The following is a 19270-nucleotide window of genomic DNA, read 5'->3' on the forward strand; positions in this document are numbered from 1 at the left end:
AACGCGGGGGAGCTCTGTTCTCGGCTAGAAATCAGCAGAAGGCAGGTGACACACATTTCCCCATGTACAGCTGAGGCAACCAGTGCATCTATTTTTGTACCATGAACCAAGTCCCTTTCTTGCAGATTTCTCACAGACACACAAACTGTTGATACCTTTAATTGCCCATCATGCTTCATATATGTCCCTAGGCATCAGGCTCCTTTCTGCCTTTCCTTCCTTTCAGTAACACTAAAGATTATTGCTGTCCAACTTTTTGCTGGCATATATTGTTTTTACGTTGTTAACATGCCAGGGTTGTCTCACTGGCATCATTTTGTAGTATTAATGTTACCGTTTGGCTGCACAACTGCATATTCCCCACGCTGCCGGGAGAGTCACAGCCCTCATCCTTTTCTTTCTTTTAATCCCTTGCTACGTGAAACACATGGCTTGGATAAAAATCTCTTTCAGCTTTTTTGTTGGTTTGATTTCTTATTTAATGGACAACAGAGTTCTGGTTTAAATAGCTGAGATGAGAGAATCTATAATCTAGGTTGTGAGAAGCTTTTACATTACTAGCTAACAATCCTGGGATCAGCCCAGGAAATAATGCCGTGTGAGAAAACAACTGCTTTATTAGAGCACTAAATATGGTTTTGATCTCATTAGAAATAGATGTTTCGAGGGGATCACCATGGCTTTTCTAATCAATGCTTTTGTTAGGAAAGAGGTGTTTAGTCCAGCAGCAATCTACTATCTAGTTCTGTTCTTGTATTCCCTTGCTTGTCTTTTACAATTAAATTCCATTTCACTTTCTGCACAGTGCATAAGGGGGCTGTAACCAGAACTTGATCTCGTTGGAAGATTGTGTCTGTGTTTGGTTCCATGCTGTACCTAATTATAACTTTCTTCAGAGACTGTTCTTACTCCACAAATACTCTTTAGTGTTAAAGTGTAAGAAGACATTGTCCTTATATTCCTTAACTAATGAGTTATTAATAAAATATTTTGAAAAAAACAGGGTGGGCTTTGTCTCATGATTCAATCTTTTGCAGCTCTCATTCCTCTCAGCTCAAATCCAGCTTCGTGCTTACCTGAGGAACTCGCTTCTGGATGGATTCAAACCAGACCCTGCAGGTTGGTGGAGCACCTTCCACAGCCAGCTGGGAAGCAGCAGTGGGAGTAGGACGCAGGATTCATGTTCATGCCAGTTCAGTGCCTGAGCTCCCAGCTGCAGAGGTGGGAAATGTGGGGTGGTGGTGGGTGCCTGATTCCTTAGGGATTCTGATGGGATTTCAGGTATGGGCAAAGTTTGGATTCCTTAGGCATTACTTGAGGCTTACTCCTCTCTGTTTTGAACTGATTTCTAGGAGATAAAGGGAAAACATTTGTCCAGTTTGGTGCTTCATCTTGCAGGGGAATTTTTAATGGGAAAAATAAGCAGAAGCATCTAGCAGATGCTAGGTGAGACTTCCCCTAGCTGCTGCACTGGGCTGAACACTCAGTGGCTTGCACCCAGTGAGTGTCGAGAGGGTATTGGGCTGTGCCTGAGGACATGCTATTAACCTGCCCTGCATCTCCGTTTTTTCCTAGGATGCATTCCTTACTTTAGTAGATAGTTTTCGTTACTACTTTATGCTGCCAGAACTACAGAGCCATAAAATCTCATTTTATCTGCATTACAGAGGTAATAAATTTGCACTTGCCATAGTGTTCCCTGATAGTGCTTAAAGGGGAACACTGTAAGGCTGCATAACAGATGAGTTTTACTCCTAATGACAGGTAGCCTCACAAATGAGCAAGGGGCATGATAGGTGACTGCAAATCCCACTTCCAGCTGTCAGGCTGCAGCGAGAGAGGACAGTGGAGGGGCATGAGGGAGCAGTGAGATGGATGGACACAGCAGTTATAGGGGAGCTGGAACCATGCAGCAGCAAAGACAGGAGTGAGTTTCTTTCTATGCCCAGTCTCTTATCACCCCAGTACACGATGTTGTGATGCAGGTGGCAGCATTATCACTGTGGCTAGGGTCTCATGTGTTGGGTAACTCAGGAAGTTACAGGAACCCAGTGCATTGTGTTGGCCAGCTCAACCCTCTGAGGAAAAATGCTGTGTATGATGGCAGCCAGGATGCTTCTCAGACCCTCAGCAGACACCCATGGTGGAAACTGCCTCTCAGAGGCTCTCCTCCAACCTCCTCTCTGCCAGCAGGGCACTGGTTACACCCATCTTGTCAGACCTCTCTGAGTTGCATGTCAGGTGCAATCATGTGGGTTTCATTCTTCGTGCTGGCTCCTCACAGTCCTTGCCACTGATGGCAAAACTGCTGGATTGGTGGTACCGTTGTTCTTGGTTAATGGAGGAAACAGCTTCTCAGCAGCTAGGCAGCAAAGTGCCAGGAGGCACCCCTTGGTGAGGTGACAACCACTAGCCACTGCCACCACTCTGTCCTTAGACAACCAAAAGGGGCTGAACAAGGGTTTTTGCTGTGGGGAAAGCGGCTTCCAGGAGCACATCCTCTGGCTGTCCACTGCTGAGGCAACTCTCATCTCAGTGCCTTGAGATCAGTGCCGTCATTTCAGCTCTGCTCCCTTCCCTGTTGCTCACTGACCATGAAACAGTTGCTGAAACCCCAAGTGTTTGTACAGACATGAAAAGTTCCTGGGCTGTTCGCAGACAGGGATACCACAGTTACACACAGAATAATAAATGGAGTGAATTCAGACGAGTTAATCTCCCACTTCATCCACTGAAACTACTAATGGTGTCTCGGGGACCTGTTTGCAGTTAATTGGTGTAAATCAGGAGCACTCTTGGAGTTGATAGAAATTCACTGTGCAAGGGGTGAGCAACATCCTCTGAGGCCAGTTCTTGTGGAGGATAACATTGTGGAAGGAGAGGACAGATAGACCCTGGAGGAAAGACAGAGGGATGGACTCCAGAAAAAGAAAAAAACAGGAATGCTCCACGTTCCTGCTGTTAGGTGGCTCAAAGAGCCCCAAACCTGCCTTTTTCTTTAAAAATCTTCTATGGCTTTGCCATTTTTAATGTGACACTAGCAATGTCACCAGTGCTATCTGCAAGATTCAGGGCTGAACTTGGTGATATCCTCAACTTGCAGTTACCTGCAATGGGCTCTTGTGTCCTGCCACTGAACATGGGAGCAAAACACTCCAAATCGTAGGGGAAAACAAGCCTTGAAAAGCACGTGGTGCTTCCTTTCCCCTGGAATTATGAATTCCCTCAAGCTGTCCTCAGTGCTGGCAGCACCCTGGGAGCTGCCACCAGCCCATGATAACCGGGAGGGTTACAGAAACGCCGGTGGGGCCCCATGGTGGGAGCCGGGGAGACGGCTGGGGAAGAGGCGCAGGGCTGGTGCCGAAAGGTCAGGGACAGTGCACAAATTCAGATGTTAGTGAGAGGCTGATGGAGCCAGAGCAAATTCTTCCCTGGCTGAAAGTAGCCTCATACAGTTCAGCCCTCTGCTAAACGAGGCAAGCTTTAATGTGGAGCAGATGTAGTGACGTCTTCTTCCCTTGTTAGCCAGCTCCAGCACACTTGGGGTGCACTGTCCAGGGGAGCCACACACTGCTTATCTACACAAAGGCGTTTTCACTGAGTTTCTGAGCATGGTTACAAATCTGGTAACCTGGTTCATCAAGTTCTGGTTTTATCCTGGGGAAAAAACAAACAAACAAACAAATTACTTAGGATCCACTTTTATTTCTTTTCATTTGTTTCATTTTGACAAGCAAACTCCATGCAAGACATTGAGCTGTGGTTGCAGAGATTACTTCTGCTGCTGGTGGTGATGACAGGGGTTGTGTTTGTGGAGAATGTGAGCCCTGAAACTGGGCAGGATCAGCTGGAATCGTCAACGTACCGAGTGGCTGCTAGAGTTGTGTAGGGCTACAGTATCCTCATTTCATGCCAGGAGGGTGGATGGGTTATCTGGAAGGCTGTGGCAGTGGTTAGGAGCAGACCTTACTGGGTCCACTTGTGCCTTTTCAAGCATGAGCTGCCTGGTCTGTGTGGCTGACCTGGGTAAGTCACCTTAGGACCTTGTTTAAATAAAGGACCGTTGAGGGGCGATAAGCCAAGCTCGCTGCAGCCATTGCTCTGCGATCCCACTAGCTGGCTTCCTGCAGATACCAGGTACCCCCAGTTACTGCCCACAACCTTAGGGGGTGGTTCGGTTCTTCAGAGCCGCAGCCTGAAACGCTTGGCGGAACAGTTGCGACTCATGCTATCTCATCAGTGTTTTCCCTTGTTTTAAGGGTAGGTATTTGGCTCCAGTCCCTAAGGGCAGACAAGAGGCAGCTCCTCAGCTGAGGGCACAGCTGCAGGTGCTTGAGGACGGGACATTGCCCTCACCTGCTGCAGCAGGTGAAAACCTCATTGCTGAAACGGCATTGCTTTGAGCAGCCGCGGGGTTCTGGATCTTTCTATTATCGTTCCAAGCTCAGGAAGGAAGGCTTGGTGCTGGCTGTCGTCGCTTGGGCATAGCAGGGCCTGGTAGAACCGGGCAGTCCAGGTTGCACTCCTGGAGGGATCCCCGGCTTTAAGGAGTGGGACATGTTCTCAGGCAGGCCATGACAAGGCACTGGAGAGAGGAGACCTGTGAGGGATCTTTGAAGAGGCTCCAGTGAGATGACACCCCATGATGAGGCAGCTCCAGTGAGGGGAGATCCTGTGATGAGGTATCCCAGTGAGAGGAGTGAAGGGGACCCCAGCAAGTGAAACCGACAAGAGGACTCCAGTGAGAGGAGACGCAATATGGTGCCGTACTGAGAGAGCTCTACCGAGCCCCGAGGCTGCCCTGGTTGAGGGGAGGCATGTGAATGCAGACCCGTGGAACGCCTCTCATGAGAAGGCTGCATTAAAGGTAAGTCCATGAGAGGAGCCTCATGAGGCAGGTGATGGGAGCCCCATGAAGCGGACCCAGTGACGGGGACTCTGAGGAGAGCTTTCCGTTGAGGGGAGTCCCGAGAAGTGGAACTGGTGCGGGGAGCCCCGCGAGCGGGCTGCGGTGCCAAGGCTCCCGCGAGGGGAGCCCCGCGAGCGGGCTGCGGTGCCAGGGCTCCCGCGAGGGGAGCCCCGCGAGCGGGCTGCGGTGCCAAGGCTCCCGCGAGGGGAGCCCCGCGAGCGGGCTGCGGTGCCAGGGCTCCCGCGAGGGGAGCCCCGCGAGCGGGCTGCGGTGCCAGGGCTCCCGCGAGGGGAGCCCCGCGAGCGGGCTGCGGTGCCAGGGCTCCCGCGAGGGGAGCCCCGCGAGCGGGCTGCGGTGCCAGGGCTCCCGCGAGGGGAGCCCCGCGAGCGGGCTGCGGTGCCAGGGCTCCCGCGAGGGGAGCCCCGCGAGCGGGCTGCGGTGCCAAGGCTCCCGCGAGGGGAGCCCCGCGAGCGGGCTGCGGCGGCAGGGCTCCCGCGAGGGGAGCCCCGCGAGCGGGCTGCGGTGCCAGGGCTCCCGCGAGGGGAGCCCCGCGAGCGGGCTGCGGTGCCAGGGCTCCCGCGAGGGGAGCCCCGCGAGCGGGCTGCGGTGCCAGGGCTCCCGCGAGGGGAGCCCCGCGAGCGGGCTGCGGTGCCAAGGCTCCCGCGAGGGGAGCCCCGCGAGCGGGCTGCGGCGGCAGGGCTCCCGCGAGGGGAGCCCCGGTGGGGGTCCGCGCGCAGGTCCCGCGGCTCTCGGGAGCTGTGGGGCCCCGCACAGGGACCGGCTCCGCCGCGCCGCTGCCAGCGCCCTGGCCGATGCGCAAGATGGCGCAAGGCGCTGCCCGCCCGCCCCCGCCCGCCGGCGGCCCCGCTCCCTCAGCGCCGCCCCCCCGCCCGCCCGCCCGGCGTGGCGGCGTGTTCGCGCGGAGGGGAGCGCGGCTGAAAGCCGCTTTTCTCCCTTTTTTGCCTTTCTTGTTTTCTCTCTGCCCCCCGCCTTCCCAACCGGGGGGTGGTTCTCGCTTCGTCTCCCTCCTTCCCTCCCTCTTGCACGGGCTGCTCCCTCCCCGTGGGGCGCAGGGAGGCAAGCCCGCCCGCCCGGGATGCCATGGCTCCGCCGGGCTCCGCGCTGCCCGCCTGTCTGCTGGGGCTGCTGCTTCTCGGCTGCCGTGGAGGTAAGAGCCGGGCCGGGTTTGGGGAGCGGGCCGGGGGACGGGACCTGCCGCAGCTGGCACCGGCTCTGCTCCTCGCCGCCCTCGGTCAGTGCGTCGTTCGGTCAGTGGGTCTCGTCCCCGGTGCTTGCCGCACTTCGCGTCCTCTTATCTCCCGGTTCCCCATGTTCCTCCGCAGCCCCGCGCTCGCCCACAGCCGGTCAGTACCCCTCACGCTTGCCCGTTCACTCCCAGCCCCGCGCTCAGCCCGTCCCCGTGGAGGCTGAACGGAGCCGAGCGGCTCCGAGCGCGGCTCCGACACGCGTGTGTCCGCCTGTGCGGTGTGGATGTACGGGGCCGCGGCTGTTCGTGTCACCACCCTTCTGAGGATCCGGGGGGCTCGTCTCGCTGGGAAGGAGACCCCGCTGGGGTCGTGGCTTTCGGTTGTAGACTTCTGCGTCAGCCTTTCCAACACCCTCAACCTGCCTGAAGCATGTTCCCGGAGCTATGTTTTCAGTTGGGAACTCCACGCGTGTGGAGAGCTCCAGGGAGGGGACCGTGATATTTGTGGAGCCCTTGTCCTCATGGGCAGCTTTGGGGTGGGATGAGGGTGCTGCTGTGGCAGTGGCGCTGGGCATCGGTGGCGCTCAGGGACCGGTCCCGAAATCATCAGCGGTGATGTGAGCGGGAGACAGAGCCTGAGCTAGCGACTCGTGTTTGTTGGCAAAGGCGTGTTTGGTAGCTAGAAGAGAGATGCTGGGCAGCAAGTTGAGAGGCTGACGGCAAGCTACTTTAAACCTCCGCGTATTGTGCTCTCCTGTAATGAGTGGCTCTGCGCACACAGCCACGGCCGGTATCACCACCCACTGGATCAGGGCCGAACTACAAAAACATCAAAGGGATTTTTCCCTGGACCTACTGTCCTGCTGAGAAATCGCAGTCTTTTCCTTCTGCTGGTGATGCTGCTTGAGCACGGAGCTAATCTGAGAAGGGTGCTGTTCTGCAGTGGAACAGTCGTGTGCCTCCTGCTCCCTCTTTGCAGCCTCAAAGACAAGTAGGAATTGTTTTTAAAACCGTGCTACCAGCCCAGCATGGCCAGAGGGTGAAAAGTGAGTGTTAGATGAATCAGAGATTATCTGCTGGGGCTTTTAGGAAGCCAGGCTGTGGTCTCTGCCCATAGTAAATCTCGCCACGTGGTTCGTAGCAGCCGCGGCGAGGAGAAGCCAGAGTAATGCGCGGAAAATCCAAGTTGTCTCTGAAGTGAATGCACAGAAGCAGGTCTCCTTACTCTGTTGGGATTTCTGGGTATGCAGGATGGTTGGAAAAAAAAATTACTTTAAAGGGAGGAAAGGACAAGAAGTGAATTTTGAAAGCAAAACTTGAGTTCGCATCTAGTTTATTGCCTGCTGCTGTCCAAATCTCCCTGCGTGTTTGTTTATGCTGCAGCTTGGTGGGTCAGTGACTCCTGACTTTAGAGTGTGTTTTGCTGGCCCCTCTGAAGAGTGCTTGGCTGCACTTTAAAAGTTTTTCTCTTCTGAGGGCACCCCTCCCGCCCTTTCCCTTGATGGGTTTATATGCTCAGGACACGGTGAACAGCAAGGTAACTGCTTCTGTGCTCTGCTGAATTTAATAAACCCTCCCATATCTGTGTCAATCAGCGCCGGAGCAGCAAGCCTCGCCGCGGGGACGGTTGCTGCACGGGATGGGATGCTCTGCTCCCACCCCTGAGGGTTCCTAACTCCCCAAAACGCCAGCCTGGCGGTTGTAAACCAGGCGTTGGGAGCTGCTGGTCAGCACGCTGGAGTGGGCTCCCCCCCCCCCCCCCCCCTTTCTTTAATTTCCTGGAGCTCTTTGTTCTGGGTGGTGGACAGCTTTTGTCTCTGACTGCTGAGCCCGGCAGTCAAAGGCAGGCATAGGATACGCGAGGCTCCCCGGCTCTGCTCACTAACAGCCTCGGAATTAAACATTGTCATTTATATTTAAGTAGGCTTAACTTCTAAATTATTGAAGCTATAAGCTTTCGCTAATTCCTGCTCCGTGTGGCTTCATTGGTTTTGATGCAAAACAAAAGATTGCTTTCTCCTAAATTGGTGTCATATCCCGACTTTTTTCTTAATATACAGAGAGAGTATCAGGTATCATCTCCCCAGCAACACTCGGGGATGACCTGTGAAATTCAAGCCCATGTTTGGGCTTCGTCTCTCTGAGGGGTTCAACAGGAGTATCTCGGGATGTGGTTTTCCCGCGTGGTGGATGCAGCAGGCAGCCCATAAAAGGGGTGGTCGCCTCACAACTGTATCCTTGTGCACCATGGTTGGAGTTTGTGCTGGGTGTGAAGGTCACTCGGGTGCAAATGTGCAGCCAACCATGCCAGTGGCAGCCAAAGTGGCAAAACTAAACTTTTCATTGAAAGCATTTAAAAAGCCAGTCGAGAGAGAGGGGAGTAGGGCAAGATGTTCCTCTTCTGATCTGTCCTCCTGCCCCTCACATAAGGGGTTAAAAATTGTGTAGTCTAATTGCTCCTTTTCTTATTACTTGTCTTGCTCTGGACCTTGCACAGCACAAGCTCTTGTGCTCACTTATGTGCTGGCAGAGGGTCCCAGCTCCAAGGTTACAGCCTCGTTGCCTGCTCTTCTCCTTCCTGCCTAGTTTCGGTCCACGTACCCTGGTTCAATCAGACCAGTGTGGAGCAGCTGAGGAGCACTGCTGCCTGGTGGAGAGCTGCAGAACTGCCCTCATTTTCTGTCTGCAGTGAGGAAGCCTTGCGCCTTCTTTTCTGTGTGAACTTCTTTCTTTGATTTCCTCATTTCTGGAGAGTCCCATGTCACAGCCTGTGACATGGATCCAGCGATCCAGCACAGTGCCAGCCTCTTGCTTCAGAAACCCTCGGGGTGCTGCTCCCTCACCACTCACTTCCCCATTCTGCTGTCTTGAGACATCTTTCTCTGCTGTGCTGGGATGGCCAGACCTGGCTTGCTCACCTCACCACAGCATTAGGATCCAGCAGGAATGGGCTGAAGCCCTGATGTGGAGCTGTGGCATGAGGTGCAGCATGTGGCAGACCTGGTGTGAAGCTGCTGCTAGCACCCAACTTCCCCCTCCAAAGCAGTGAGCATTCAAGCAGACCATGCATTTCATTTTGCAGCCTGTGACAGATCTGGGACTGAAGATGCCTTTTTCCATACTCCCTTTCTCACCCTATATTTCCTCCTTTGCTCTCCTGGGCTTCTAACACCGGATATTGTCCTTTTATTTGCTCTAACTAAACAACACAGGAGCCCCTCCATCTGCAGATTAAGAAATCCCCTTTAAACCACCTGAATAACATTGGGCAGGAACAAGAATAGTCTGTTGGAAATTACTTTGAAATCACAATCTTATTGGAACTTTACTGGAGCTTTTAGTTTTACAGAGTTTAGAAACCAATAAATTATGTAGCAGGGCTCATGAAAACCTACCCAGGTCCATATATCCTGAAAGAATATGTAACATTTTGGGTTTGCAAGAGAATAAAAATAATTGTTTACACATGTTCCAGAGTCATTGGCAGGCATATAAAACCCACGGTTAAGGAGGAGAACAGGTCAATAATTGCACTTTAAGAGAAGAGAAAGGCAGAGAGGCAACTGAGCGCAGAAAAGTTCTCTGTGAACCTGAGGAAGAATTTTTTCACCATGAGGGTGACAGAGCACTGAAACAGGCTGCCCAGGGAGGTTGTGGAGTCTTCCTCTCTGGAGATATTCAAGAACTGTCTGGATGTGTTCCAGTGTGATCTGCTCTAGGTGATCCTGCTCTGGCAGGGGGCCTGGACCAGATGATCTTTCAAGGTCCCTTCCAGCCCCTGACACTCTGTGATTGTGATTCTATGAAAGCACCCTGCACACTGAGCTGGCCTTGATGTTGCATCGAATGTCACTGTTGGATCGTGCCCTCCACTCAAAAGGAACCCAGTCACTTAACAGCCCACACCCGCTCCCTTGTCCATAATTGAAACCCAGAGTTTCGGAGCAGAGTCGAGGATTCACTGCCCGGTTTTCTGTTTGTCTCATAGAATCATAGAATCATAGAATCAACCAGGTTGGAAGAGACCTCCAAGATCATTGAGTCCAACCTATCACCCAGCCCTAACCAATCAACTAGACCATGGCACTGAGTGCCTCATCCAGTCTTTTCTTGAAGACCCCCAGGGACGGTGCCTCCACCACCTCCCTGGGCAGCCCATTCCAATGGGAAATCACTCTCTCTGTGAAGAACTTCTTCCTAACATCCAGCCTATACCTACCCTGGCACAACTTGAGACTGTGTCCCCTTGTTTTATTGCTGGTTACCTGGGAGAAGAGGCCAACCCCCACCTGGCTACAATGCCCCTTCAGGTAGTTGTAGACAGTAATAAGATCACCCCTGAGCCTCCTCTTCTCCAGGCTAAACAGGCCCAGTTCCCTCAACCTCTCCTCATAGGATTTGTGTTCCAGGCCCCTCACCAGCTTCGTTGCCCTTCTCTGGACATGTTCCAGCACCTCAACATCTTTCTTGAATTGAGGGGCCCAGAACTGGACACAGTACTCAAGGTGTGGCCTGACCAGTGCGGAGTACAGGGGAAGAATAACCTCCCTTGTCCTACTGGCCACACTGTTCCTGATGCAGGCCAGGATGCCATTGGCTCTCTTGGCCACCTGGGCACACTGCTGGCTCATCTTCAGCTTACTATCTATCAGTACCCCCAGGTCCCTTTCCTCCTGGCTGCTCTCCAGCCACTCAGTCCCCAGCCTGTAGCACTGCTTGGGGTTATTGTGGCCGAAGTGCAGAACCCTGCACTTGGCCTTGTTAAATCTCATCCCATTGGCCTCTGCCCACCCATCCAGCCTGTCCAGGTCCCTCTGCAGGGCTCTCCTACCTTCCAACAGATCAACACCTGCTCCTAGCTTGGTGTCATCTGCAAACTTACTGATGCTGGACTCAATGCCCTCGTCCAGATCATCAATAAAGATATTGAACAGGACTGGGCCCAGCACTGATCCTTGGGGAACACCACTTGTGACTGGCTGCCAACTGGATGTGGCACCATTCACCACCACTCTCTGAGCTCTGCCATCCAGCCAGTTCTTGATCCAGCACAGAGTGAATCTGTCCAAACCATGAGCTGCCAGCTTGGCTAGGAGCTTCTTGTGGCAGACAGTGTCAAAGGCTTTGCTGAAGTCCAAGTAGACTACATCCACAGCCTTCCCCACATTCACCACGTGGGTTGGTGGTGATGAAGCTAATGGCAAGTCAGGAGGACGTAGGTTGCGGTGGGTGGTTCTGCTGAGCAGGGAAGGCTCTTTTGCAAAGGGGTCTTTGCCGCTGAAACCTGACAGTTCATGGAAAGGGAGAGAAGTGCTGGAGTTTTGTTGAAACAGCTCTGCTTTGGGGTGAGCAGGATCAGTGCAGTGCTCGGCTCCCTCAGAGGGGCGTTGTGATGCTTTCCTCCAGCCTGAATTGTAGGGTGGGAGGTAATAAGACAGAAGGGCTGGCAGGGAGGAGAGAGTGTTGTGTTTGCTTTGAATTCCCTGGGTGCTGTGAAGACTTTCAGAGGTTTTCACATACACATCAACTACTTTTCCTCCAGAAGGGCCTTGCCTTGCCTTTCCTTGCAGGCTGTCCCACCTGCTGGCCAGTACTCCAGCTGAGTTTCAGGGGCTGGCCAGTGGGACTGTACTGGCCACTGGTTTTGGCACCATCATACTAGGTGGCTCCCTTGGCAGCCTCGTGTTATCACATTCCTCCGAGCCGCTTCTCTGATCCGCAAGCTTCGTTACCCACCATGTGGCCTGTCCATTCTTTGCTGGGTCTGGCCACGGGGACAGCCACTTCCCTGTTGCTTTCTTGCAGGATTGGGGTCTGAAACTGAGAACCTCAGCTGTTGCCCCCTTCTGCACTACAGCAGTTTTGGGGGCTGAATCCTGGAGGGAACCCTGCTCTGGGCACAGCTTTTGCCATCTTGGCCGCTGCCTTTGCTGTCTTCTGTGGTTGTTTCCTGCTCCTTATTTGTATCGCTGATGCCCTCTGCAGTAGGACTGTGATCTGGTCAGGGCTGGGAGACACGTGGGGAATGCAAATAACAACACTCCTGGCTCTCTGGGCTTGCTGCCATACTCTCTGGGTGCATCACTGTGGATGGAGCTACCGAGGGCAATTAACTCAGAAAAGGTCTCTGCCCTTTCCCAGCTATACCAACAGGTTTTACCCTGCTTTCTTCAGAGCTGGGGGAGTCTACGAGGACTCGGAGTTCATCCTGGAAAGGGTCTTTGTGCTCTGAATGCTTCAAGCTTCCACACCGTGTTTAACAAGTGACCTCCTGGGATTTGCCCAGACTGGCCTTAAACATCTGAAAATTATTTGGGGCCACTTCTCTGGTTCTTTGGGCTATGTTTGCCTTTCTTGGCTGAAATTTGCCTCCCTACTGAGGGCAGTGATGCTGGGCACGTCTCTAGGCTCTGCATCAGGTGGTTGAGAAGTCGCCTTATCCTCAGTAGAGACTTCCTGCGCTCGCTTAATGAATGGATGTGGTTTATGTGTCCTGATGGAAAAATCACTTCATGCAACCTCCTGTCCAAAAGGAAAACGAATAAAAAATCCTGAGCTAGTAAACTTTACTGCCAGCAAGATGTTGGGCTTGTTACAGCTGATTCTCCTATTCTTTAAATGTAGATTTTTCTGGCTGCCCTGAAGAGCCAATTTGCACTTTACTGCAGCGCAGCGCTTAGGGTCTGGGTCAGCCTCAAGGACATCTGAGGAGGCAGCGGCTGGATTTTTTTTAGGCTGCCAATTTCATCAACCTGAAACCTGTTTTAATCTGCTGGAGAACATCTTTCAGGTCCAGATCTCCCTTCATTCCACAGCTTACCATTTCCAGAAGGATTTTAAATAACAAGAAGACCTCACTGAACAAAAGCAGAATGCCATTTTTTTTTGTAGGGCTGTCCCAAACAGGTTTTTAGTCCTAATAGTTTTTTTCATCCCACAATAAAAAAAAACCCTGGTCCTGCACTTGCAGGACTGCAGGGGCACTTTCTTCTGGCTTTATTGAAGCAGGACTGGTGTGACTATCCTTGGTGGTGGTAAGGCTCCACTGGTGGGTCACTGCTGATTTATGCTGTTAAGCAGGAAACAAACAGGGTAAATCGGACAGGGCAGATTTCTACTCATGAGAGGCAATTTGTGAGTGGGTGTTGTGCTGTTGGTGTGATGGGTTTGGAGCTGGGATCACCTCTTCCTCCCCAGCAGTGTTCCTGGTGATGCTGTGCAATATCTTGCCTTGCCATGAGCTCAGAGCGGGCTCTTGGCAGGTCGTTTCATGTCTCTGTGATTAATGTTCCCTGTCTAGAAGGGGAGTAATAATACTGGCTTCATCTGTCGGGACCATGTGCTCCTGGGGCAGGGATGACTCTGCTGGCTGTGGAGCTGGACAGGCTCCAGGAGGATGAGCAGTGATGTGACTGAGGTCCTCGGCGGCGGATGTCACCGCTAATTAAAGTGGTGAGATTAGCTGCTGTGTTTTTCAGCAGCACAGGAGGGAAAGCCAAAATCGGGTTTCCCCAATGGAAAAGGACAATGCTAGGGTATGAGCGAGTTCTTTTGAAGCTTTGAACATGAATCACAGTGTCAAGTAAAAAAATAATTAAACTTTTAAAAAAAAATTTAAATGTACTTCAAAGTGTCTTTTAAGCTTCCCATTAATTCGGAGTTCTTTCTCTCAGCACTAAATAAATCTCTCGGTTCAAAAGCACAAGTGCTAATTGGTTTCTCTGAGTGCGCCTGTCCGCTTGATCAATAGGGAGAGGAGTTGTTGTTAAATATTTGCACATACAGTCAGATATTGTATTGCTCAGGCAGATGGTAAATGTTGCTCAAAAGGAGACTGGTGGAATGAGGATTGCAATCATTTTCTTGTGGCCTTTATGTCAGAGCTAATAACGCTTCCTCCCTCCGTCCTTTTGCAGAGAGCAAAGCGATCTCTCCCTTGCGCTCTCCCTGGTGCAGGCTGCCTGTGCCGAGCCGAGCCTGCCTAACACTCCTGCCTCTAACTACAAACTCGGGCTGCCCTGAGCGGCTTTGCAGTTCTGCCTCAAGCAGAGAGCGGCTGTGAGCCAGGCGGCTTCGCAGTCCCTTTCAGGAGGTACCCAGAGCGCTGTGTGGGATGGGCTGGGTCTTGGATACACAGCTGTTGGAGTGGGATGGGCTTTCAGTCGCCGAGTGAATGCACACAGCCTTGGCCGTTTCCTCTCTGTCTCTCTCAATTAATTGCACCTTTACTGTTTCCATGTGCCTTCAGAGTGCCGTTTACCTCCAGCTTTGCAGCTTTTCTGTGCCTTTCTGGAAACTTCAGCCAGTTACTTATGCTAGCAGAATTTGGTCCCCTCTGTCCCTCGTTACCCTTGTTACCCTCTGTTGCTTCCTCTGGCCCATCGAAGCTGGCCTCTAGAGCACACACGGGGAGCTTGCTTTTCCCACCATGGAGATTCCTCTGTGAGTATCGCTGTCCCTTTTGTCTCATCCTGAGCATCCCAGGGATTCCTCCTTCAGGGTCCATCTTCAAGACCTGGAGCCGCACAGTTGCCAGTCTTGGAAGGCCACATCCAAACATTCCTATTTGAAACTCGGTCTTTGAAAACCACTTTTAATGCAAATAATCTCTGGTTTCAGCCAAATGAATGCAGGAGGCTCTTTAGAAGGGGATGAGAAGGTGTAAAGCACCCACTCTCTGTTGTGTCTTGCACCCTTTTCGCTTCAGTGGCTGTACATCAACCATGTGCATCTTAGCTTGGACTATTTATGGGCTGCTTTCTCATATCTGTTTTTGATGGTGTGCAGCATCCCAGGGCCTCATTCTTCATTGAGAAAATTTCCAGGAGCATTACAGACTTGAAAAGGGTGTCCTCACCAAGCTTGCTCTGTGCACTCAAATCATGCCATGAGGCTGAGTGCTGTAGGGAATGGGACTGGTTTCAAGGTGGCCTTTGTCTGGAGAAGAGCCAGTGGTCGCTTCCTCAGAGATTTTGGCATAATGAAGGTCTGCTGAGCTGCAGGAAGATGCTCAGATCAGCTTGACAGTGATCAAGTCACACCAGTGACTTACCTACCTCATGAAAGACAACGCCTGTGGTTTTTGCAGAGTAGAATACTGAGGCTCCTGAAGACCAAAGCTCAGTTTCTAAAGGCAGTTTCAGATCTCTTTAACAATGCAGGTAGCATTAGGGTGTCTAATGTGTCTGTGATGCCAAGGAAAGGTTTGGGGACTTTGAGTGGCAGCAGATACCTCTCTGCATCTTTCAGTACCTAAGTATCTCCAGAGAAGAGAGGCTTTTGGCTGAGTTTGCATGGAAACCCCATTTTGGGATGAAAAAAGAGTTTGACATCTCCCAGTTCCCCGGATGTGCTGGGCTTACTTCTCCCCATGTGTCCAGTTGGTTGATCATGTGGTCCTGAAGCCACCAGGAAAGTGTCAGTGGCATTTCTTCCAAGTCAGAAAAGCATCCTGTGAGAAAAGCACCCATTGAGGAAGAATTTGGGTGCTTCTGGGCACCTTGAGGTGTCTGCAGGTTATAAACCAGCTGCACCACGTCACACCTTGAGGCACAGTCCTGCTCTCGCCTACAGCCCACGGGTTAGGGGAAGCTCAGGGGAGACTTTATTGCTCTCTGCAGCAACCTAAAGGGAGGTTGTAGCCAGGCAGAGCTTGGTCTCTTCTACCAGGCACCCAGTGACAGGATAAGAGGACACAGCCTCAAGCTGTGCCAGGGCAGATTTATGCTGGATGTTAGGAAGAAGTTCTTCACAGCAAGAGTGATTGGCATTGGGATGGGCTGCCTAGGGAGGTGATGGAGTTACCATCCCTGAAGGTGTTTAAAAAGAGCCTGTATGAGGCATTTACTGCCATGATTTAGTTCATTAGAAGGTGTTGGGTGATGGGTTGGAGTTGATGATCTCAAAGGTCTTTTCCAGTCTGGTTAATTCTGTGACTCTGTGAAACCTTAGGACCAGGCAGCACTGTCCCCACCCCAGCTTGTGTCTGAGGGTACTGGTCCTAATTAGGAGCATCATCACTTCTGCTGCTCGTGCAGCCTGGAGTTAGGATGAGACCGACAGTTTATGGAGGTAAACATGATTATCTCCAATCACAGGCCTTAATGATGGTTGTTATAATGACAGCTATTGTGGGGAGGGCCTGTAATTATGTTGATTCTTCTTTTTATTGTACATCTAATAATAAGCTGCTTTTTCCAAGAGTGGAGGGAAGAGATAGGGCATTTATTTCATTAGGGATTTTTTTCTGATTGCTTGTTAAGCTAAATCCCAAAATCTTGTTCAGTCTTTCTGGAATCAGAAGTCCTCCTTGGCTCAGTGCAGGACATGAGGCTCCTGATCCTACCGAAATCCCAGGAGCACCCACACATGGAACAGGGCCTCAGCATGGTAGGTGCTGTTGAGACTCTGGCCACTGTGCAGAAAAATGTGGAACATTCATCTAATTCCTTAATTTTCACAACAGAAAAAAAAAAGGGGGGGGGAGGGAAGTAATTGATGGTTTTGTGCTGGCTGTGGTCTGACTTGCTTGAGAGGACCCCAGGGCTATCTCATAAAAAAGAAGTCACAGTGAGTGATAGATCACTGAGATGGCTGGAGCTAGCCTGACATTTTAAAACTTAATGGGTTAATAAAGTCTGTGTTTTAGGTGTCTGTCACTAAGTAGAGTTTGTCCATTCCCTGCACACACTCATACCTTGACTGCTGTACCTTTGACCTGCTATGCGCTACCCCTGCCTTCTTTGTCTGCTCCGTCCATCTGCCTCGGCTCAGGTTGCACTCAATGTTTATCCCCCGTAATCCAATTTAAGTTGCTGTAGAAAGCAGTGGGGATTTGCAGGAAGAAAGGAAAAAATCTCACTGGGTTTGCAAAGCAGAAAAGACAGATTTTTCCCCTCTGCTTTTTCTGCAGGGTAACTGCTGCTTCTCCTCGCTTTTATTTTTGCTCTGCATTAACGTTCTGCTATCCACTCTGGTTTGGAGCCTTGAGCAGTGGGATCCTATCTTTGGTGGGATCTGTGTTAGGTAGAGGCATTACAAAGATTCTACTGTGGCTCTGGTCAAGAGAGATTGCCTCTCTGCGTCCCAGTTCTGTGAGCTGCTCTGGAGTCACTTCCCCTGAGCCCATGAAAGAGGGGAGAAGCTCTACTGCAGGTTTGAGCAGCTGGAAACCTCCACCTATTGAGGAGCTGTTGCACAAGAGAACTGCTGGAAAGGTCTTTCCCATTTGCAGATGAAATTGTAGTCTTCTTACTCTGTTGGAACTTCTTCTCCACTGCTCTTTCAAAAAACATAATTCACCTTTATCCCTGCCTTTCACACCCTTCAAATACTCATATAGAATTGTTTCTGTTGGAAAAGACCTCTGAGATCCCTGAGTCCAACTGTCAACCTAACACCACCATGGCCATTAAACCATATCCCCAAGAGCCATGCCCATATGTTTCTTGAACACCTCCAGGGATGGTGATGACTCCACCTCCCTGGGCAGCCTGTTCCAGTCCCTAACCACTCTCCAATGAAAGAATTTTCTTCCTGATATCCAATCTAAGTCTCCCCTGGCACAATTCCAGGCCATTTTCCCTCATTCTGTCACCTGATTCTAGGGAGAAAAGACCAACCCCCACCTTGCTCCAACCTCCTTTCAAGGGATTTTAGAGAGCAATGAGGTCTCCCCTCAGCCTCCTGTTCCCGAGGATGAACAATCCCGGTTTCCTCAGTAGTGTCTTGTTCTCTAGACCCTTCACCAGCTTTGTTGCCCTTCTCTGGACATGCTCCAGCACCTCAATGTCTTTCTTGTAGTGAGAGGCCCAAAACTGAACCCAATATTTGAGCTGTGGCCTCCCCAATGTCAAATACAGGGGCACAATCACCACCCTTGTCCTGCTAACCACACTGTTCCAAATAATGCCTAGGATGCTGTGGGTCTTCTTGGCTACCTGAGCATGCTGCTGGCTCCTGTTTCTCACTTGCTGCTTGTCTTTCATGTCAGAATGTGCTTTGGCCTAATCTTTGAGCTCTATTTCCGTCCTCTTCTGCAGAGTCTCGTGAGCAAATTATACCCTAAAAAGGTGTGCTGGGCCACGTGAGGTGTAACATGCTAAAGACATAGCCTGTAAACATTTTGTTGGCCAAGGAGTAAAGTAGGATGTGTCTGTATGAGGGGGATGTATGATGTATGTCTGGCTGTTGCTGGTCCAGGTTCTGCAGTAACTTATCTTTGGTGGATGTTGCTTAGTGTAATTGCTGTTGCAATCTTTTGTGTCTCTGAGCCAGAACACTGAGCATTTGTATTTCAGTGCTTAACTTGCTCTTCATTAAGGGCTGAGTAGCACCATCCTTTGCCTGTTATAGCGTGAGAGAGAGCAGAGCCCCAGAAGGGCGCCGTGTTAGGCACGAGAGGCAAACAGCCTCCTGCTCTGCCAAGCAGGGAAGTGTCGCGGAGACGCCGGTGACAATATGGTCTGGATCGGGAGCTGCCGATCCCTGTCTTCACCTCCGCCGGCTGTGCTGCCAAGGGGTCTGGGGCACATCACAACCCCCTCCCTGCCTGCTTATGAGGGAGGGGAACATGAAGGAGTGGGGTGGAAGATGGGGGAGAGAAGTGGAAGATGGGAAAGAGTAGAACACGGGGGGAGAGAGGTGGAAGATGGTGGAAAGGAGTAGAAGATGGCAGAGAGGAGTGCAGCTTGGGGAAGAGGAGTGGAACATGGAGAGGGGAGTGGTTTTCTTGAACTGGTGTAAACTTCTGCTCCTGGGGTGGCAATAGCTGATGTGAAGGAAGTGATGCCACACCCCTGCAAAGGGATGTGAAGAGGCAATCTGCAAGGGGGTATGAAGTGGAGCCAGGATTTGGCAAGCCACTGTGGGGGTATTGCGTGCCCATCCCCATCACTGGAGGAAACTTTGAAGGTCTACAGCTGTGTTTGTGTTTTGGAACCTGGTCACAAAGCCTTGGAAGTCAACCCATGCCCAAGGGTCTTCTGTTTCTCCAAAGCACTTGCACCCTGCAGTCCTGTTGCAGCCCACTCTAACTCAAAGGCTCTGGACAACCTGATCTAGTTGAGGATGCTCCTGCTTACTGCAGTGAGGACTGGACTGGATGACCTTTGGAGGTTCCTTCCAGCCCAGACTATTCTGTGATCCTCTTTCTG

At 51.6% G+C, this 19270-nt stretch overlaps 1 protein-coding gene across 2 annotated transcripts in view; it reads left to right on the top strand.

The window, feature by feature from the left end:
• Positions 1-4392: 4392 nt before the first annotated feature.
• The window catches only part of IGDCC3 (immunoglobulin superfamily DCC subclass member 3), a 121459-nt gene continuing 106581 nt past the window's right edge, over positions 4393-19270 (top strand). The window contains exon 1 of one of the 2 annotated variants that reach the window (XM_064157958.1): positions 4393-4867. Coding sequence is in view for 1 of the 2 variants with exons in the window: in XM_064157957.1 (XP_064014027.1) it covers positions 6011-6077 (67 nt within the window). In the remaining variant the exon portion in view is untranslated. Of the gene's footprint in view, positions 4868-5844; positions 6078-19270 lie in introns of those variants that run through there. The other variant, XM_064157957.1, reaches the window with a different exon arrangement.

Source organism: Pogoniulus pusillus, chromosome 17 (assembly GCF_015220805.1).
Source record: "Pogoniulus pusillus isolate bPogPus1 chromosome 17, bPogPus1.pri, whole genome shotgun sequence".
Lineage (NCBI taxonomy): Eukaryota > Metazoa > Chordata > Aves > Piciformes > Lybiidae > Pogoniulus > Pogoniulus pusillus.